The 21,847-nt window shown below is 36.9% G+C and overlaps 1 protein-coding gene across 1 annotated transcript; it reads left to right on the top strand.

Moving 5' to 3' along the window:
• The first annotated feature begins 55 nt into the window (after positions 1–55).
• LOC124164060 (neprilysin-2-like) lies at positions 56–11,082 on the top strand. The gene is made up of 5 exons (XM_046541229.1): positions 56–61; positions 1,402–1,450; positions 1,559–1,757; positions 3,675–3,845; positions 10,436–11,082. The coding sequence occupies exons 3-5, from the start codon at positions 1,563–1,565 to the stop codon at positions 10,610–10,612; spliced, it is 543 nt and encodes a 180-aa protein (XP_046397185.1). The 5' UTR covers positions 56–61; positions 1,402–1,450; positions 1,559–1,562; the 3' UTR covers positions 10,613–11,082.
• Positions 11,083–21,847: the final 10,765 nt, after the last annotated feature.

Genomic DNA, 21,847 nt, shown 5'->3' with positions numbered 1-21,847 from the left:
GACTGATGTAAATGCTTTCCACACTTTCCAGCCTTATTGCAGTGCTGCAGAAATGCAGTCAGTAAGTGAAAGAAATGAATTTTTTTTCTATTCCTTGTTATTCTAACACAGTTGGCATCTGTGCTAAACTTTTGCCGCTACTACTTCCCTTACCAACATGGAAACATGATTTTAATTTTTTTTCAACCTTCAATTGGAGCACTATCATATTCACAGGGGGGACACCCAATGCATAGGACTTTGATATGCAAATCCACCACAATATATTTTAAATCATGAATATTGCTGTGGTGAGTCTGCAAGAAGATGTGCACTCATCCATTCTACGTTTAAATGAGTTCATAAAAGTCGCCAATGACATGATGTTGATGGTCGAGAAAATCCAAATTTCATGGGGAAATAATATATAATTTTGGCATTAAGCGAAATTGATATTCCTGATTATGTATTCTATTGCACTCATAACCATTCTCTGCCCTTCATTGTGAGGGCAAATATTTTAATATAACACTTTTAGCAGATGAATGGTTCTGTGTAGGGGCAAATCCAGGATTTTTTTCTCGGGAGGGAAGGGTATGGGAGGCACACGGTCTTCTCATTTATGATACTAAACAAAATACATTAATTACTGTTCAAAGTATTCACTTTATTTTGATATAAAATTTATTAAAATGAATCAAATGATTGAAGCTCCATAGTGCACAAAACGAAATGGACACAGTCAGTGGTGCAGCGAGGGGGGTGAAGGGGGGTTTTTGGGTTTAAACCCCCCCCCCCCCCCAATAGCTCAGAGAAATATTTAAATTTAATTAATTTTACTTAATAGGATTGATATTACTAATTGAATAGTGTAAGGATTAATAAAATATCCCTCAGAAAGACATAAAACTCACCATTTCGAATCCTTTATTTTATAATTCCTCAATTTATTAATCTCGTACCTACCGCTTATCCTGGTGGATATTCCATACCTCCACACACCCCGGTATTAGTTGCACCTAAACCTCCCCCAGCCTTAATTCCTGGCTGCGCCCCTGGACACAATGATTACCATAAAAAGATGTTATCTGTTATTTTAGGGTCCCTCTAAATTCACCTGTGGTTCATCACCTTCATCGCTTGACCACAGAAATTTTTAAAATTTCAATCAAGAAAGCAAGTGAAGCGAGGAAAGATGCAATGAGATGGCCCTATCTGTGTAATCCCATTGACTTCAATACTCAAAGTGACTCTGCAGACCTTAAAGGGTGGACATTTTGTTCTAAAAATTCCTTCACTTTAGTCTTTCTTGTTCATAACATCAGAGATTGAAATAAATGGTGTTATAATAGCCCGTTTGTTTCTTTGGTTGAAATTTCAGTGCTTATTTATGCTTATTTGGATCTCTTCTGTCTTTTCAAGCGATACCTGCCGGCATCCTTCAGTTTCCATTTTTTGGTCTTGGTCTGGAGTAAGTCATTCACGTTTTTATTTGGCATAATTTTACCCATCGTTCTGACACGTGCAGAGTTTTACGTGTACTTATGATTTGATGCATTGAAAAACCATTATTTTTCAGTGTCATGGATTACGGTGCCATCGGATCTGTGCTTGGCCATGAACTTACCCACGGATTCGACAATTCCGGAAGGCATTTTGATGAGAGTGGTAACTGGAGGCAGTGGTGGACCAACATCACCATTGCAGAGTATAAAAATCGAACTGCTTGTTTTGCTAGTCAGTACTCCTCATATTCGCTACCAGGAATAAATACTAAGGTGAGATTTGATTGATGATTTGATATTTTTCAATAGATGCATTGAATATCATATCTGACGTATCATTCATGGAAGTAACATCTTTCACATTTATCTTGAGATATCAAATGTAACAAAGCATGCAAGCATACATATTAATTTAAATGCTCAATAGTGGTTTTACTAAAATGAATACGTACTTTATGCTGTTACTAGGAGGAATACTGGAATAGTGAAATTATCAAATAACTTTGTCTGTTCAACAGTTACACCTGGTTTATTAAAAAATTAATGAAAAATTAAATTAAAGACTTAACTAAAATTGTCTCAACAGCTCTGAGTTGCTTTTGCCAAAATTTAAATGTACTGGATGCTGGCATTCATTCTTTTGAGGAGCTAACAAGATATTGGCACGCAATACGTATTGGCACCGAGTTGAGTTCTGCAGTCAACCCATCTTGATGTCTTTTCCGAACTTTACTTCTCCATTCTATAATTATGTATATCCACAATGTAATTTTTCTTACAGTATATCCTAGATTATTCTCTTCATCATTCACCATTTGAGGTGACAAAACTCAGAAGAATTAGGGAAGAGTGTACTTGGGTTCTGCCTGGGTAGCAATAAAGAAATTGGGAAACTGAAGTAGGTGGTCGAGCATTGGTCAAACGTTGGAAGACGTTTTTCGTGCAGTCAGTGTACAACCCATTTAAAAACATTCCCACAGTCTAAGGGTTAACACTTTGCATGCCATGGACGTAATATTACGTCCTGTTAATCTTTCTGAAGATTGCCATGGACGTATGTAATGTTACGTCTGTCATTGACTTCGTCTGCGTGAAGGCGTAATATTTTGCCCGTGGTACTTTTCCCGTTTACTGCTTAGTGGTTTTGTTATTTCAAAAATCAACTGCTTGATGGAAAAAGAGTTCTTTCAATGTCTTGAGGACGAAAAGTCCTCTGTAGCTACCGGCACCCTTATCTCAGCCTACTTTGTGTGAAAATTCTTTGGAGGAAAGAACCGTTCGTTGAGGGTGTAGTGACCCTTTTTTTCATCCAGGATTTTGAATGCTATGCTCGGAACAATGCTTTTTTTTATGATTTCCATGGTTTTCAATAGTTTAATTGAGCGCAATAAAAAAAATACTATGCATTTTATGGCGGTATATCATTTGTTGCAACTTTTTTTATTTAAAAAAACAGGTTTTCATTGTGAAAATACATATCTAAAATTTAGCAATAAATGTTATTCAACTCATTAATAAAGAAGAGCAAAGTCCATATTTATTGAAATACACATCGATATGAATATATTTTTGATGCTAATGTTTAAAAAAAAATTGAGAATTTAGTAAAATGGCTGGATTTTTCAGTAGAGCTTTAAAATTAGCGGCCGGACTCTCAAAGTGTTAAAGGTACCCAGACTACATACAGGGTGCAAGGCCTCTCATGCAGGTGTTCTTTCATTTTACAGTTCCCATACTTGCCAAGTCGAGGGAATGGAAGATACTTCTTGCATTATCAATGAACGTTAAATTTCATGAAAAAAAAGGAAACCCTATCATAGCATGCAGTCAGCCATGCGTTCTTTGACTAAGTAGACGTGAATGTCACGCTCTGTCACTGGTATGGACGCTATGGACGCTACCATTGGTCTAATCTCATGCTCCCAATGGTTAATTTATTGCTGAATTTTTCCATGTTCTGCATTCATCATTTTTGTAGCATCTACAATGGCTTTATTAGTTATGGCATGATAAGAATATATATAGTGTGCATTGTGCACCTTTTTCAAATTCTATGTATACCTAGCTTACTGTGATTGCTGTCATATAGTTTTTTTTGTTTTAATTTTGTTGTTTCAATAATTAGAACTCAATTGTATTGTGTAGACGGATTTTAATATTATTGTTTAATGAGTTGACTTGTATTGTCAGGTTGATGGCAAGCAAACCCTTGGAGAGAATATTGCTGATAATGGAGGGATACGTGAGGCTGTAGCAGCGTTTAAGAAGCACAAGCAGAGGACATCGGATTTGGTAGACGTACGGTTACCAGGGTTGGAGCAATTTTCAGAAGATCATTTACTGTTCATCGCATTCGGCAGTGTAAGTACATGGGACATTTTGTAACTGTGTAAGAATGATTTGGTTACACAATACAGTATATTCCGGTTAATTGGGACATATCGGGACTTTTGCACTTTGCCCCAATAAAGCGGCTGCCCCAATTAGGCGAACTATCCTGTATATGGGCATAAACAAACGTTGAAATGATAGAAAGAAGACTAAAGAATGTTTAAAATGCAACATAAGTTTATTAAACTTTTAATTTGAATAATAAATTAGCTAGTTTAAATAATTTATCATTTTTGACGCTGAATGAATATCTTTTACTAAGTCCTATCCTCTTGTGGATGGTATAACAACAAGAGCTTTCAAAATAGGAATAGGAACATTTGTGAAAAATAAGAGTAAATTAACCCCTCAAGCGTGTGCGACACAGCATATGCGTCCTCGCTATTCCGTCCCTAAACGGTGCTTTAATGGTAGGCATTTAAACCACCCAGGGTGCTTTAATTTAGAGGCACTTCAGATTTTGTGCAGACATGAAGTAAAATATTTTTTTGAATCTTATCACTATGCAAAAAAAAATCCAAAAAAATATATTATATAAACAATTGTTTAAATTTTATAATTATGAATACGTACTTACAATTCTCAGACGCATTAACTTTTTCCTGCTCCTCTTATCCGATGGCTAATAGTTGACCTGTGTGTGATACTGCTCAAAACAGGGTTCTAAGCAGAGTGAGGGTTCCTGGGCAGTTTTTGCATCTATATCTTGTCTCTTTTCTCTTTCCGTTTTTTGTGCACACAACACACTTTCATCTTCGAACCTCAAATGTCTCAGTTTTCGGGTTTTGTTGAACAAAATGCTGCCCGGTCAATCGCGTACATTCCGTTTCGATATCAGTGGGCCGTCCTTTGCGCTGTTCTAAATTCTGTCCGTGATACTTAGCAATTATTTTGTTCACTAAGCTCATCCTGAATGCTAGGTGATCTTTGTTATTACCAGCCTTACGGTATAAAATGTACGCGTTTAACACAGCCGTATTAACTAAGTGATTGAATAATTTCTTGTACCACACTTTTGTCCTTTTTCTTTCCAGCAGGAATGATTCTAAAAGTTGATCTTTTAAATCTACACCGCCCATATATTTATTATATTCTGTTACACACATAGGTTTGTTTACACATTCTAGCCCGCCCTTTCGACTTACGGGTTGCATTTGGTCTGAATGTTTTGTAGTCAGCAATGCAACATCGCGTTTATCCTTCCACTTCAAAGCAACCAATTCCCCACACTTTGCACTAACAACTTCTCCTTTCTTTAGTTTCTTTTTGAGGTTTACTGGCATACCTTTACGCGTGATTTTCACGGTTCCAACAGCATCTGTTGTCCTCTGAACTAACCTATGGAAAAGATCAGGACTACTGTAAAAATTGTCCATATAAACACATCTACCAGAGTCTAACAGTTTCTCACACAAACTTAGAACAACTGTAGTTGAAAAAAGATCTGTGTCCTTTGTGATTTCTCAGCCCAATTTTGTCCCTGAGCCACAGTAAATAATAAAATTCCATAAATACCCTGCGGAGTCACAAAGTTCAAACAATTTTATCCCAAACCGGGAAGCTTTCATGGGAATATACTGTTTCCACGACAGTCTACCTTTCCACAACAACAAATACTCATCTACACTGATTTCCTTACCGGGTATATACACTTTTTGGAACTTATTTTTCAAATATTCAGTAATTGGTAAATTTTTATACAGTTTTGGATCCTTTTTTACAAATTCCTCATCGGTATTATCTACAAAATGGAGAAATTTGGTGAGCAATGAAAATCTTTGCTCACTCATTACATTGGGAAAAAATGGAGTCTCTAATAAATGCTTTCTGCTAAAATACATTCTGAGGCTTGGTTTCTGAATTATTCCCATCAACATCAGTAAACCTAAATACACCCTTATTTCCCCCAGAGTTGTGAGGACCCACTTTTGGAAGCGTGATTTTTTTTGCTTCGTAATTTTCTCTTTCTCACGAGCAAGAAACTGTGCTGCGTAGCGGTTTGTCTCAGTCACTATAATTGAAATTATTTCATCATCAAAAAATAACTCAAAATATGCCAAGGGATCATCTATACACGAAACAGGCAATATTTGTTTTCCCACTAATTCACATGCAAAAGGTTGAGGAGGGTCAGCACTGTCGATCTCTTGCCAATTATTTTCTTGAAGATTCACAGAAAAATGAGAAGGTCCATCGCTCTCTTCAGAACTGGAATCCAGAGAGTATCCAATTGAAATTTCCGAAGTAGTATCTGAGCATCCTGTGCTCTCTTCTTCCAAAGCGTCAAGCACTTGCTCATCGCACAACTCACGCGAGCTAGAAGACATGGTCAACTAAAGAGGGGCACAGATATGGAGTGGATTCAAGGCCTAAAAAAATAAAAAATTCACCAAAGCAAGCGTAGGGATGAAAACACCCCAACCCTTAGCCTCAAACGTCGTAAATAAGATACCAAGATGCGGGGATGCTGGCCGGTCTTCGAGGCTCCGTGAGGCGTTGAGTGACAATGCCTGGACGGACCATGCCTTCACTATCATTGCCTCGATGAAAGAGAAAGGAAACGATGAGGCAGAGAAGCAGATGATAATGAACCAGAGACGAAAGCATTCAGCATCCCGACACGTCACACACAATCGCTAAGAAAGCACATAACCAGAGCTTGAGTGGAAGGATATCTTTCATTAGCATTCACCAGACGCTGACCCTAGAGGAAGCGTTTCTTTCCTGACATCAGCTAGAAAAAAATATTCTAAAAAATACGAGAACGCAAACACAGACCACACAGGAGCACAGAACGATAGCAGGCAGATGTGTCTCACATATATACTCACTAAAAGTACATATATGGAAGCTTAAGAGATAGGAATACCTAATGAAACATTCAGACGCATAGGGTGTGTCGCACACGCTTGAGGCATGGCAATCGGACGACACAAATGCTGTGTCGCACACGCTGAGAGAACGTCCACGGGCATTTTAAGTCACGCTTGAGGGGTTAAAGGAGGAAAAAAATAGTATGTACTCTGAAAGCAAAAAATTTTAATTTCGTCGTGAGTATTGACTCTATGTCGTCGACTCATGGACCAATAAAGCAGCATGCTGTCCCAATTAAGCGGAGAATACTTTGGGATATACCTCTATCGGGTTATGTTCTTCAAGATCTGCCCCAATGAAGCAGCTGCCCCAAGTAACTGCTGGACTCATTTAACGGAATCTACTATACATTATGGAAATAAACTATGAATTGAGTTTTTAGGTAAAAAAATACTTATCATTAGGGATGTGCAAGTAATCACAAAATTCGACTTGACTTGAGTATTTGGTAGTTGACTCGAGTGATTCCAGTAGTATGTATTACGAATGTCGTGTCAAGTAGTTTCGGCTACGGAGCTGTTGACGCCAATAAGTTCAGAAATCTGCCAAAATGAGGCATTATCATGAAAATCATGTGGGAATATCGTTTTTAAAGTCAGTGAATCATTTCATTGCCATGTCCTGGGAGTTTTAGCCTGCTTAATTGATAGCAGTTACCCTAGTAGCACCAAAACGATTATATCTAGATTTAATACGTATCATAGTATACACTGTATACATAAAATATCTGTATAAAATACATGCAAATGTCCTAAATATTATATGTATTATATCTGCTACCATAATATGGATTTTATGTAGATTAAATACGTATAACTCGTCGTAAATCTGTAGATTATATATATCTTATACATGTCTGATGATCCCTGGTTACGCCGTAAGGATATTACTTGTATATTTTAAAGATTCTGGTATTCATCAAGGACCATGGATCATCAGACATGTATAAAATATGTATAATATAAAGATTTGCAAATCTGTATCCCGATGTATTTCGAAATCTTAAAAATATACAGATTTTGGTGCCACTAGGGTAGCAGTCGACGTTGGTGCCGTATACCTATTTTTCAGCCATGGCGTCCATCCGTCTTGCGACCTGGTGGCGTGTTAGGAGTAATTGGAGTGGAACGTTGCATTGGTCATACTTTCTTAAGGCCATTTTATATCACACTCTTTATGCATCATTGCGCAGGATAGCACTGAGCCACCATGTTGAAATTGCGAGAGTGGGAGTTCGGAATCAGAGCAGGGGCGATTTTGCACTCTCGATTCTCGAACGTGTACTACAATCCTACCGCTTTGCATGATGCAATTTTGATTGCGATATTGATATAATTTTCATTCACATCCTAATTCTGTCACAATTACCATCAATGTTTCATTCAATGTTCCTCATTATCTTTTCCTTTTTACATCAAGTTAAGCATTCAGAATAGGAAATTTAAAAGGGTTTGGAAAAATGAGATGTGGACGAGAAAGCATTGTTGTATTGCACTGAGCGTATTGTCTCGAGATCAAAAAGTACTACTTGCACATCCCTACAAATCATTTTGCTCTTTATTTACCGTAACTTTAACATTAGCTGTACTTTTTAAGCATTCCAGTTGCTGAGGGCGTTTTTTGCATCAATTTTACATTCATAAATTTCCTCATATTCATTTTATATCTAAATAGAATACTCTAGAATAGAATTATGTACAAACATTTCAATAAAGAAGTGGCATGTAGGATGGATATAAGTTTTCATCTTGCACATCACCAGTTGATGAATATTTCCATCATATTAACAAAAGGGAAATTTTTTCCTTTGCTTGATGATTTCACTCAAATGGTGCATTCATATTGTTGTTGTTGTTGTTAAATGTTGCATTGTTGCATCATATGAATAATGCATATATTTGATGTGATTAACATGATTCTTAAATGATGATCACTAGAGGTCCGTGAAATTCGCGAGATGCGATACCGCGAAATAATGCAAAATCGTTAATAAAAACGAAATTTTGCATTTTTGCGATTTTAGGTGAATTAGTGAAAAAATCATATCTAATGAGTCACAATCTATTAAAGCCTAAGCATTCATTGTTTAACGCTGCCGACGTTCATTTGCTCTATCTCATTACGATTCCAAGGTCAATTGGCTTGTAAAGTCTCGCCCATAACGCATCAGCGTAATATCGCGCACTGTAGTGATTCTCCGCCGAAATTTGCCGTTAAATTTATCGCAGCCTCTCTCTTTGATTCCCATGTATCAATCCTGAAATATTTAGAATGAGGCGCTTTCTCACCTGAAGAATTATATATTATGAATTAAAATTGTGCTGAAAGAAATTTAATGCGGCCGTGGAAGAGCGGAAATACAAGCTCACGCTCCCGGCATGCATCAATGCTGAGCAGTAATTCTGGTGACTCACCACGACACATTAGACAGCGTTGTTGGATAACTTGTTGCAGGAAAACCTTGATTGTGGGTCTAATGTAACAATTCTGTTGACTTAAACATGGCCGCTGGCTGGCACCTCTCAACACCGTGCGCGGCGTCGTGACGTGAATGGTGGGCAGCGCAAAGCTGTTTCGTCAGAAAGCGGCCTCAATGTAGCACTGCTGTATTTCATGCCGTAAACGGTGCACCGCCGGGCCAGATTGAAATGGGCACCGTGGTGACCACGGCAGCCGTCAACGGCGCCGTGCCATCAACTGCGCGATTCGATTCATTTAAAGATATCTACAGACACGTATGATTATTTGAAAGCACGAAGCACTAGCAGTTGGGGGAAGGGGAGCACAAAGGATAGGAGGAGAGGGATCAGCGGACGGACCTTCGGATATTCGGTTCTGCACTGAGCCACAGTGCAAAAAAAATCATTTCGACATTGGCCAAATCTGATATCTAATTCTTCAAGTGAGAAATGTCTCATTCTAGATGTTACAGGATCCATAAATGGGAAATAATTTTTCAAGTTTCTTTGAATCCGATTATGTTTTGTTATGTGTGCTTCTTTCGCTACCTTTCCTGACCGATTGGCAACAGCTGTAATCAAAACTAAGCGATTTGTTGTGCGCTGTCCTACCTTCCCTCAACTCCTGGGTGAGGAGTATGGAAAGGGAGCCCACGACATGAAACATTTTGGCCACTTTGTAAGTTATACAGTTCTATGGTTATACCGTAGCTACCCAGCACTCAGTTTGAAAACACCATCGTGAATGGTTGTGTTTTGCGGTTGGACTGTTTTTTTATTATGGTTCCAGCTTTAAATATCGAACAAAGGAAAGTAATTTTAAAATGCCAAATGCTAGTGACACTGTTCATACCTGGGCAAGTGAATTCAGCTCAGAAGGATTTAATGTGAAAGACAGAGTATTACTGAGCAAAGTTTGCGATAAAAGATTAGAATTTGTAAGATGTGACGAATGTTATGTAAAATGAATAATAAAAGAATAAGTATTCATGAAACGTGTATCACAAAATAATAAAATGCTTATAAACGTGGGAAAATTGTGGCATTATAATAACACCACCAAGATTTTCTATAACAGCAAAATCATGTGATTTTAAAACAAATTTTAGCAAAAAATAAAACCACTTTCACGGACCTCTAATGATCACACTTGAACCCCTCAGCAAAAGAGGGAATGTGAAGCCTCTGGAAGATGATAATTTGATATTCTACTGGTGATATTTACAGCTGTGGTGTGAGCATGGCACAGACGCAACAGTTAGGTGGAATATTGAAAGAGACGAGCATAGTCCCAGCAGAGCTCGCGTTTGGGGAGCTGTTTCTAATTCAGAAGAATTTGCCAGGGCTTTCAACTGCACCAAAGGGAGTCCAATGAACCCTGAAGTGAAGTGTCGAATATGGTGACGAGTGCATTTGATTCCCGTGTTGCCACGGTCAAGACTGAAACAGAACTCTAAATCAGTATTCCTCAGTCCTCTGCCCCTTGATCCTCGTTGTTGATGTAATTTATTTCTTAAATTGTGATAATGAGGAGCCAGAAGAGAGATCCAAACCAAAGATCTTTTTAACCATGGGAAATCTTTGGGGAGACATGTGTTGTTGAATTTCTGGCCGCTAAATATGTGGCTGTTACAAAGCTGTGATCTCTTTGTGTACTTAAACTATTGCTGAAGCATGAAAAAGGAAAAACTGATATGTAGATCATTGCATTATTTTGTTGACTCAATTTGTCATTAGAGGGAGAATTGTGCAGGAAATGTTTGGTAAAGAACCAAAAATCGTGAGTAACGTAACGCGTGTGCATCTCAAATTATGTTAATGTGCCCATTGTATATAATTGAATGTTGTATATAAAGAAAATTGTTCGAATTTTATTGATCTTATTCCAATTCTAGTATCTGTTAGCTATCATACATACCTCTTGTCGTAAACTGTAATAATACCGCTACTAGATAATAGTAAAGAAAAACTTTTCCGTGCTGAGTGAACAGAAGCCAAATATCAGCATAAAAATTAGGAAGGTATAAGATCAAAGTATGCATTGAAGTTGGTGAAACAAAAACAGTGAAATAGACATTTTCTTTTATTTTTCTTACAACATGAAATGTTTGGAGATCCTTATGCATTTCCAGAATGGAAGGAGAACTCTGTTGCAAAGGACGTGAAATGTCTGCTAAAATATCCAAAACAAAAAATACACTAAATATTGCAGTGAGCAAATGAAATTGCTAGCAAGAAAAAAATTCGTTATTTCATTCATACTAGAAAGTATTTCATTGGTCTCAATGAAAAATGTTGACAGATATTTCAGAATTAACCTTGCACATCGTACAATATTAAAAACAAAAAAATGCCCATTAAAAATGAAGTAAGCAAATAAAATATTTAACGTAAAAAGAACTGCGTTGGACTTCATCACAGATTGAATTCCATTTGTCTTCAATCCATTAGTTATAAAATTAAGATAATAAATTTTTTCTTGCACCTCAAGATTAAAAAAAAAATTCACTGCACCTTAAATTCTTATTTCTACAAGGAATTGAACTCGTTATATTTCATTACTAAGCTGAAATAATTTAGTCTCCTCTTTTACGATACATTTTGCACATCAAGAAATATAAAAATGCAAAAACAGGCACATTCAATCCTAGTAAGAACACAAAATTACATCCTTAAGTAGAATTCTTCACACTTCATTTACAGACAAAGTTTTGCTTTTCTACACAAACAATATTATATAATGCCTAACATTACATGCTACATACATACCAAGTAATTTTAATACTTGAAAATATGCACACAATAATATATTGAGCGCAAAAAATGTCAAATCTGAGGAGAACCTGATACACGTCATTCAAAGAAAAATTCCAATTATATACACACCATTATCAGAATAATTTTTAAGATTTTGAACAGCACGTCAAGAACATGAAAACTGCGGTAATTACCTTAAAATATAAGGTTGAAGTCCAACCCTAAAAAGAAAAAGGTACACTTCATAAAGAATCTTCGCTTCATTATTCTCCTCTAAGAATTATAGCAGAATTTAAAGGCGACATTTTACACATTAACATTTATAAAAACACGAAAAAATTCACGCAGTTGTGCCACCATGATTCCTACCATAAAAAGAACATGATTTGTCACAAATAAAAAAAAAATCATTAGTCTCCCCTAAATGCCCCTAAATAATTACTGAACATTTAAAATGTACAATAAGGATTTTTAAACTCAAAGATAAATACTGAAAATCTTTAACAGAACAAGATAATAAAAAAGTCAAAAGATTTTGTCGCACAATAGTCACAGACAAAAATTCATTAGTATCGGCTTATTATATCAACAAATATTGAGCAATTCAATATGCATATCGACAATTTTAAAACTTCAGATTCATGCACTTAAAATCTCTGTTAGGAATATAAATTTATAACAAAAATGAGATTCGTCAACTTTTATTAAAAGCAAAACTTCATTCTTAACAAATAAATATATCAACAAATAATAATGAGTGTTTTAATATCTTTTATAGCACATACAGTATTTTAAAACCTGTAAAATATTTGCTTAAAATCCTTACGAGAACAAGAACTTCAGAATGCAATTAGGATTCGTCGCACTTTATTAAAAGACAAATTTTCATCAATGTTAACTTATATATACAAATATTCAGATTTCAATGTGCACATCAGGAAGATAAAAAAATTATAAAATAATAGCTAAAAATATGATACTGAACACGATATTTATTCAGTTAAAACGATTCCCGGCACGTAATTCACAGATAAAATTTCATTAGTAACAGGATCATCATCAATCATCAATTTAAAATAATCCATTTGAATAAAAAGTACATTAAAACCTTAATAAATACATGCTTATATTGAAAAAACAAATTTATTATTTTTAATAGAAAATGTCAACAACAATTACTGATAAAATTTCATTCGTATCAGTTTAAATATTATCAAAAAATTGGGCAAATAAATTTGCTTAAAATCTTGATACGAACTGGAAATTAATATCATTAATACATTTCGAAGGCAATCATTTACTAATAAAATTGTATTAGAATAAGGTTATAACATCAAAAAAAAAATTTAGCTTTTGCTTTTCCAAGTACTCCAAGTATTTTAAATACTTATGAGAACACAAAATTTATATCGAAACTAGAATTCACAAGCCTTCACTCACAAAAAATTGAATTTTTATAAGGCTATTATTACATGAACAATTATATAGCTATTAACATCCATTTCGGCTTTTTTAGAATCTCAGAAACATTGCACAAAAATGCTTTTGAGAACGCGAAATTCTTATTGTAAACATAATTTACAATGTTTACAATTTTTCAGCCAAGGACTGCCATGTTACTACCATGTTTATGTACATAGAAATATTTATCACGCAACATTCAACATCGTGAATTTTGAAACCTCTAAAATATATTCTTTAAATATACCTTTAAATATATGCTTATTTATGAATACAAAATTTATATCGCAAATATAATTAGTCAGCATTATTTTACAGACTAATTTTTTTATAATTTAATGCGAGAATATTAAGCAATACTTAACATAATATATCGAATATATTTCAAAACCTAAATTATAAATGCCTACAATACTTTGGAAAACACAACTAGTTTACCATAAATGTAATTCGGCTTCCTTCATTTACACACTAAATGTAATAAGATTAAGGTTAAAACATCAGAAAATATTTATCGTTTCCATTTTTCGCATAATTAATTTTTAAAACCAGAAAATATATCCTAAAACTCCTTATAAGAACTCGAAATTCATATTTTAAGAACAATATCATCATCCTTATTTTTAAACGAATTTGAGTTAGTATGAGATTAATATTCAAATAAATATTTACCTTTTTAATTTTCACATCGAGTTACAAACAAGGTTTTACTAGTACCATATGTATGTACAACAAATATGAAGTACTTAACATTCAACATCGTGCATTTTAAACCTCAAAATTATATGCTGAAAAAATTTTTATGATAACGAAATTCATACCATAAATTCATACCATATATATATATATATATATATAAATAAATGCCATGATAGGCCACAAAAACACAGACACAAATAAAAGAGGACTCACACGTTAGTTTCTTTCAAATTTTCGACCTCTTAGGGTCTTCGTCGGGAGGGAGGCAAGAAGAGACTGAGGACGAGGACAGAGGATGCCTAAAGGCTGAGGAGATTAGGATAAGATAGGGGAAGGGAGAGGATGGGGAATGGGGGATAGGAGAAGGCTATGGAGATCAGTGGGCCCTGTTAAGGCCAGGCGGGTTGAATGCTTGGTGTAGCCAAATGGAAGACAATTCAAGCGTTTTTAATTCTAGCGGTGAGGCGGAGGGTGGGAGAGAGGCAAGTATTCCTATGTGAAAGCAGTCATCAAATTCTAAATTATGGGAAAAGGCGTGGGTAGGGACAGGAAGCGAAGCAGATTGGGAAGTGGATTTGCAAGAAGCTCGATGGTTGTTAATCCGTAGGTTGAGTGAGGTGGTGGTTAAACCAATGTAGAAGGCGGGGCAGGAATTACATAAAAGGATATAAATTACGTTACTGGTAGTACAGGTGGGGGATGGAGTGGAAGGAAGCGGAAAAGTGAGAAATTTGTTAGGAAGTGGCTGGGTAATGAGGATAGCACACGTTTTGCACCGGGGTCGTTGGCAAGGGATAGGTAAAGAGCTAGTACGGGTGGTGAACCTTGAGAGTGGTTTAGTCGTTTTGAGAATGGAGGATAGATTTGGCGGCCGACGGAAGGATAAGGATGGACAGCTAGAGAAGATTTTTCCAGTAGTGACATTGTTAGAAAGAATCGGAAAAAGGCTTTTGATGATTCTGTTCAAAGCCTGCACGCCCGGGAAGTATGTGGTGGAAAGGGAGAGATGTGTGGTTTGTTTCTTGGTATGAATTTTGGGTTTGTAAGTATTGTGTAGGATTTTCTTACGCAGATGGTTCTCAGGATATCCTCTACGAAGAAGGGAGTGGTGAAGATTATTAAGAAAAATGTCCAAGGATTCGGGATTATTGCAAATTCTGTGGCCTCTTACTGAGAGAGAGTAAGGAAGGGATTGTTTAGTGTGTGAGGGGTGACAGCTGTTGAAGTGAAGATATTGTTGTTTGTTAGTAGGTTTAATGTGGACTGAAGTGATGAAACTTTTATTTTCTAGGGAAATGGTAACATCGAGAAATGTTATTCGGGAGGGGGAATGGTTAGAGGTAAAAGATAGTTCGGAGAATTCATTGAGTGCTGAAATGAAAGAGCTCAGTTAGTCTTCTCCATGGGGCCAGAGAAGGAAGATATCATCTATATAGCGAAGCCAAAGTGACGGTTGAAGTGGGTAGGATGATAGGAAGGATTCTTCAAGGAGACCAAGAAATAAATTTGCGTATGAAGGGCTGAATCTGCTTCCCATCGTAATGCGTTGCCGGCAGTTGACGATTTTTCAAACTAGTCTAAAAACAACTGTTATGTCACCCAGGCCCTTTTGCCGCTCATCGAAATGACAGGAAAATGCTACTTTAAATGCCATTTCATAGCTAGCGGAGTTTATGAATGATAAATCATTTTAATTTGAAGTCCTCCGAGTCATTAGCAGCTACGTGAAACAGTCTTTAAATGCCTTGAAACCTGACCCAGGTTTTCCTTCCCTGAAAATGAATGAACGAGAATGTATTCTTTTCCAAAAAATATCGTCTCGTCAACACTAAATCTAGTTGAGGGGGAAAGGAGCCACTTTCAATAACAGCTTGGAGTTCATCAGAAAATGTTGTGGTGGCTGCGCTATCAGCACTTGCAGATTCACCTGATATCGCCGCACTGAAAATACCTGCTTGCCGTTTAAATTCTGGAACCAACCGCTTTTACTAAATGTCTCGGAGCGATTACCACTCTCGTCTTTTTGTACTGATTCACCATGAACTTTCCGTATGTGTAGACCGCTTGGTTGAAGTTGGTGCGGCTGAGGTCACTGATCCTTTAGCTTCGTCTTTATTCAGAATAAGGCATCGTGAGTTTAAACTTCCACGCAATATCGCTTTGACGCTCTCCATTTTCAAAGCAATTGACCTCTCTCAAGTCCTCTTCTAGGTTTATGGTTTTTCTTGATAAATTCTTGATTTTTCTACAGGCATTCCTATTTTTTTGCCATATTCTCTTGGTTTTTACTCTGTATGGCTCTATATAAATCACCTTCTTCTGCTGAACTGTATTCCTGAGACGCAGAAGGCCTATGACTGCGGGGAGGGAACGAAGCCATTGTGTTTGAGACTCTATAGCGGACCCTTTTATGTGTTGATGCTATTCATGCGCAACTCGGCCACCGCTCCATTTCTCCCCCGTGAATACCGATGACCTTGAAGGCTTTAGCGCAGACCCTCTACCTGGAAGTCAATCGCCCGGTAACCTACGACGGCAAAAATACGTCTCAAACCGTATTGCTGAAAAAAAAACTCATTTCCACCAGCCCCACGCTTAATTAACGATCTAAATTATTTATTATCATTCTGTTAAAGGAGACGAGATAAATCTTCGGTAGGCTGGCTATCTGGACCCAATGACGAGTAATACTTTTGGCAATTGCACAGCAATGAATTTCGATTAATATATAAACAAAAAAGAAGATTTGAGGCAAGAAATAATATTAATATGCGTAAATTGATAGAAATTACGTGTGTACTTAGCGCAAGTTCACGTTTTATCACGAGAGCGTTTAAAATTTTTGATTAGGCTACACTGCGTTGCAATGTTTCCTCGAGGAACGAATTTGCGCTATATCGAAATTGCGCTAATCGAAATTGCGCTATACGAGACATGGGTGTAATGCAATTGAGTTCAAGTTCATTGCCATAAGGAATATAGACCATTGTGTTGTCTCCTCATTGTCAGTAAAAAGATAGCGCCGATGGCGGACACACCGGATACGATGTCTGCTCTATCTACACCTTCCGATTGGTTAATACAATCATTGGATCTTTCGGAATTGCCTTTGGAGGATCTCTTAGTCCTCATCAGCGGTGTGTTCGTACATTCAAACGTGAAGTTTGAGAAGAAAGGAGTCGACGCAGTTCGCGTCTCGTTGCCGTACTCAACCCGAGCGGAAACGATGAGGGGAAAATTTGGCGATTAGGTGCCAGACATCGCCATCAACCCATTACACTGGTAAACACGATTTTTGGCGCAAGAGGTTCATTAACTGATACTAATAGGGTTTTTCGCGCTGATTTCAAATATGTAAATAGTTTTTCTCCATCACCCTCAGTTTTCGTGTGATTCACCGAAACGTACCGAAAATCCCGAAAAATCTGGTTTCATGCACCAATATACACTTAAAAGGACATAACTTCCACCCTAGTTATCGTAGAGCAATGAAACAAAAACCAGCGCACTTGTCATACTGTACGCGTGAATTAAGACTACATTTCGTTCCATTATACATCGCCAGGGTTGGTACCCGGTGACCACATTGTCAAAAAATGCAATTTTGTTCCTGAAAAAGCGAACTTTCTGGACGCCCAGTGATATAGAATATATATTGATTTTTTTAGTATTGTCAATTTTGTCGCTCGCATTGTATTAGGCAGGGTTGTGTCGTGAGTAGTGGATCCGAGCGCGTGCTTTATAATAGCACACATTCCCACTGTAGTAGGGTTGTCAGTCATTGTTGACCATACTCGCTCGTCTGAATCACCGTCATGTCAGTAGCAAGTGCCAGGTGTCAGTGTGTCCTGCAGCTGAGGACCTGTTCTGACAAGTCACAGCAGTTGCTGTCCTGTGTGGTTTTATCGTGTGGCCTTTGATCGGTAGCGCGTGCTTTCTTATCGCAGACATTCCCACTGTAGAAGGGCTTGTGGGTCGTTGTCCACCGCACTCGGTCGTCAGAATCACCGACATTTCAGTAGCAAGCGTAAGGTGACAGAGGACTTGAATAACCGGTACGAAGTGAAGTTGTTTTCTCCTTCTTCAGTGTTCGGTGCTGTGTCTGTGTTTTACGTGTGAGACAAGATGCCCAGGAAGTGCGTTAACCACCCCGACAACTTCTGTTATATTTGTGGGGAGTTGACATTCAAGTCGCAACGTCGTTCTTTGACCACTTTGGTTAAACATTGCTATGAATTATACTTCGGTTGTAAAGTGGAGGAGCAAGACAAGGACTGGGCACCACATATATGTTGCTCGACATGCGCGAAACGTCTCGCAGAGTGGGCAAAGGGATCCCAGCGTTACATGAACTTTGCTGTACCCATGGTTTGGCGTGAACCACGAAACCACTCATCAGACTGTTACTTCTGTGTAACAAAGATAAGTGGAATTACTGCAAAATCCAAGCATACAGTGAAGTCCCCAGATTTGCCGTCTGCAATGAGGCCAGTTGCTCACAGCGAGGACTTACCCGTGCCAGCTCATCCACCACAACCACCAGTGTACTTTGAACTTGAGGAAGACACCCATGTTGAAGAGGTAGAGCTGCATGATCCTACATATACGGCAAGTACATCTTCCAGTGAACCTCATCTCCTAACTCAGGGTGATTTAAACGATCTTATTCGTGATTTGTCCTTGTCGAAACAACAGTCCGAACTGTTAGGTTCAAGACTGAAACTTACTGCATCATGACACAAAGGTGTGTTTCTATCGCAATCGTCAAAGAGAGTTCCAAAATTTCTATTCTGAAGCATAGAGGTTAGAGGGAGAGCATAGAGGGACCTCTATGGGTCTGAGAGTGACTGGATTTCCGAAGCGCTTGGCCACGCCTACTGTCTGCTGATTGGTAAATGGAAGTCACGTGTCGAGAAACTTTTCCTCCCTCATCTCCACTTGCTTCAGCCACGCCAGCTCACCCGCAAAGATAAAATGATCAGAATTCTAGTACTGCGCGAGGAGGGGATGTTTAAATCCATTCTAGAGTCTGGTTTACTGCAACAACATTGAGTATGTGATGGATGAACTTGGCCATGAACATACAACGAGTGAATGGAGACTACTCATCGACTCGTCAAAAACAAGTTTGAAGGCTGTGCTGTTGCACAACGGGAACAAATTTCCCTCTGTGCCTGTAGCTTATGCTACTCACGTGAAAGAAACTTATGAAAACATGAAATTACTTTTGGACACAATTCAATATGATAGATACAAATGGATGGTGTGTTGCGATTTAAAGGTTGTTGCCTTGTTATCTGGTCTCCAGGGAGGCTACACCAAATTTTGCTGCTTCCTATGTGAATGGGATAGCAGAGACAAGACACAACATTACCTCAGAAAGGAATGGCCACAGCGGCAATCACCAATTCCTGCACAGAAAAATATTGCGCATCCTCCATTAGTCTCCTCAGATGCAATTATTCTTCCTCCTCTGCACATAAAGTTAGGGCTGGTCAAGAACTTTGTGAGGGCTATGGACAGAAATTCAGATGCATTTCGCCATTTGAAGACACTATTTCCTCGGGTAAGTGACGCCAAAATCAAAGAGGGAATTTTCGTGGGACCCCAGATAAGAATTTTGATGGGTGACTAAATGTTCGAGGATGGGTTACACCCAGTGGAAAGAACAGCTTGGGGGGCTCTGAAAAGTGTGTATGGAATTTTCTGGGGAATAAGAAAGCAGAGAACTTCCGATACATTGTGGAAGAAATGTTGCAATCATACATAAGACATGGGGTGCAATATGTCTCTGAAAATTCATTTTTTTGGACTCGCATCTGGACTTTTTTCGTGACAACCTTGGTGCCGTCAGTGACGAGCATGGTGAGCGGTTCCACCAAGATATAAGTGTTATGGAGAAGAGGTATCAGGGACAGTGGAATGCAAGAATGGTTGCTGATTACTGTTGGACACTGAAGAGAGATGTGAAAGATGCGAAATACAGAAGGAAATCCATCTCCACAACATTTTATGGTAAGATGATACTTCCTTACATGCTTGCATATTTCTGTAAATATGCAAGCTTTTCTAAAACTGAGGGTGATGGAGAAAAACTAATTACATATTTGAAATCAGCCTGGAGAACCCTATTAGGATCAGCAAATGAACCTCTTGGGCCAAAAATCGTGTTTACCAAAATTGCATTTTTTGACATTGTGGTCCCAGGGTACCTAGCCTGACGATGTATAATGGAACGAATGTAGTCTTATTTCACGCGTATAGTACGACAAGTGCGCTGGTTTTTGTTTCATTGCTCCACGATAACTAGGGTGGAAGTTATGCCGTTTTAAGTGTATATTGGTGCATGAAACCAGATTTTCGGGACGTTTCGGTGAATCACACGAAAACTGAGGGAGATAGAGAAAAACTATTTGCATATTTGAAATCAGCGCAAAAAATCCTATTAAGATTGGTTAATAAACCTCTTGCGCCAGAAAAGTTTTGTTTTTTTGTAAACCAGTGTTATCACCGCATCACAGCGAGACGTCAGCGTTTATTTATTAAACACTTTTTAAGATTAATTTAAATAAATAATTAAAGATTAATTTTTTTAAACTTTCATGCGTATATATAAGAAGAAACATTTAGCATTATACTTTCTATATTGAGGATTCCTTCGCAGTGAAATCGTGTTTATTACAAGGATTTATATATCCAAATGACATAATTAATTTTTTCCCCATTCCAAGTGATAACGCATTAATAAAAAGAATTTTCGTTTCCAAATGACATATTCAACTTTCTCACTCTTCAAAGTTAAATCATATTTATGAAAAGGATATTCATACAAATAAAATTTTTAATTTTTCACTCTTCGAAGTGAAATCGTGTCCATAGAAAGTATATTAAATTCCAAATCATGTATTTCATTTTTCCACTCTAATCAGGGAAATCACATTCATAGAAAGGATTTTCTTTTCAAATTCACAGTTTTGATTTTTTTCACTCCTCACTGTAATAACACGTATATGACAAGGTTTTTAATTTTCAAATAATATTTTTAATTTTTTCACTCTTCGAAGTGAAATCACGTTTAAAGAAAGAATTTTAAATTCCAAATCATATTTTAAAATTTTCAACTATTCACAGAGAAATCGCATCAATAGAAAGGTTTTCATTTCTAATTCACATTTTTAATTTTTTTCACTCCTCACTGTAAAATCACGTATATGACAAGGTTTTTAATATTCAAATAATAATTTAATTTTCTCACTCTTGGAAGTGAAATCACGTTTAAAGAAGGAATTTTAAATTCCAAATCATATTTTTAATTTTTCCGCTCTTCGCAGAGAAATCGCAAAAAAAGAAAGGTTTTCATTTCAAATTCACATTTTTAATTTTTTTCACTCCTCACTGATAAATCACATATATGACATGGTTTTTATTTTCCAAATAATATTTTTAATTTTTTCACTCTTCGACGTGAAATCACGTTCATAGAAAAGACTTAAAATTCCAAATCATATTTTTAATATTTCGACTCTTTGCAGTGAAATCGAATTAAAAGAATGGATTTTAATTTCAAATTCACATTTTTAATTTTTTTTCACTCCTCACTGTAATATCACGTATATGACAAGGTTTATCATTTAAAAAAAAAATTTTTAATTTTTTCACTCTTCGAAGTTGAACCACGTTTTAAAAAGGACTTTAATTTTCAAATAATATTTTTAATTTTTC

Source organism: Ischnura elegans, chromosome 8, assembly GCF_921293095.1.
Source record: "Ischnura elegans chromosome 8, ioIscEleg1.1, whole genome shotgun sequence".
In the NCBI taxonomy this organism is placed as follows: Eukaryota; Metazoa; Arthropoda; class Insecta; order Odonata; family Coenagrionidae; genus Ischnura; species Ischnura elegans.
The sequence above is the reverse complement of the archived record's forward strand: the minus strand, read 5'-3'. Positions and strand labels throughout refer to the sequence as shown.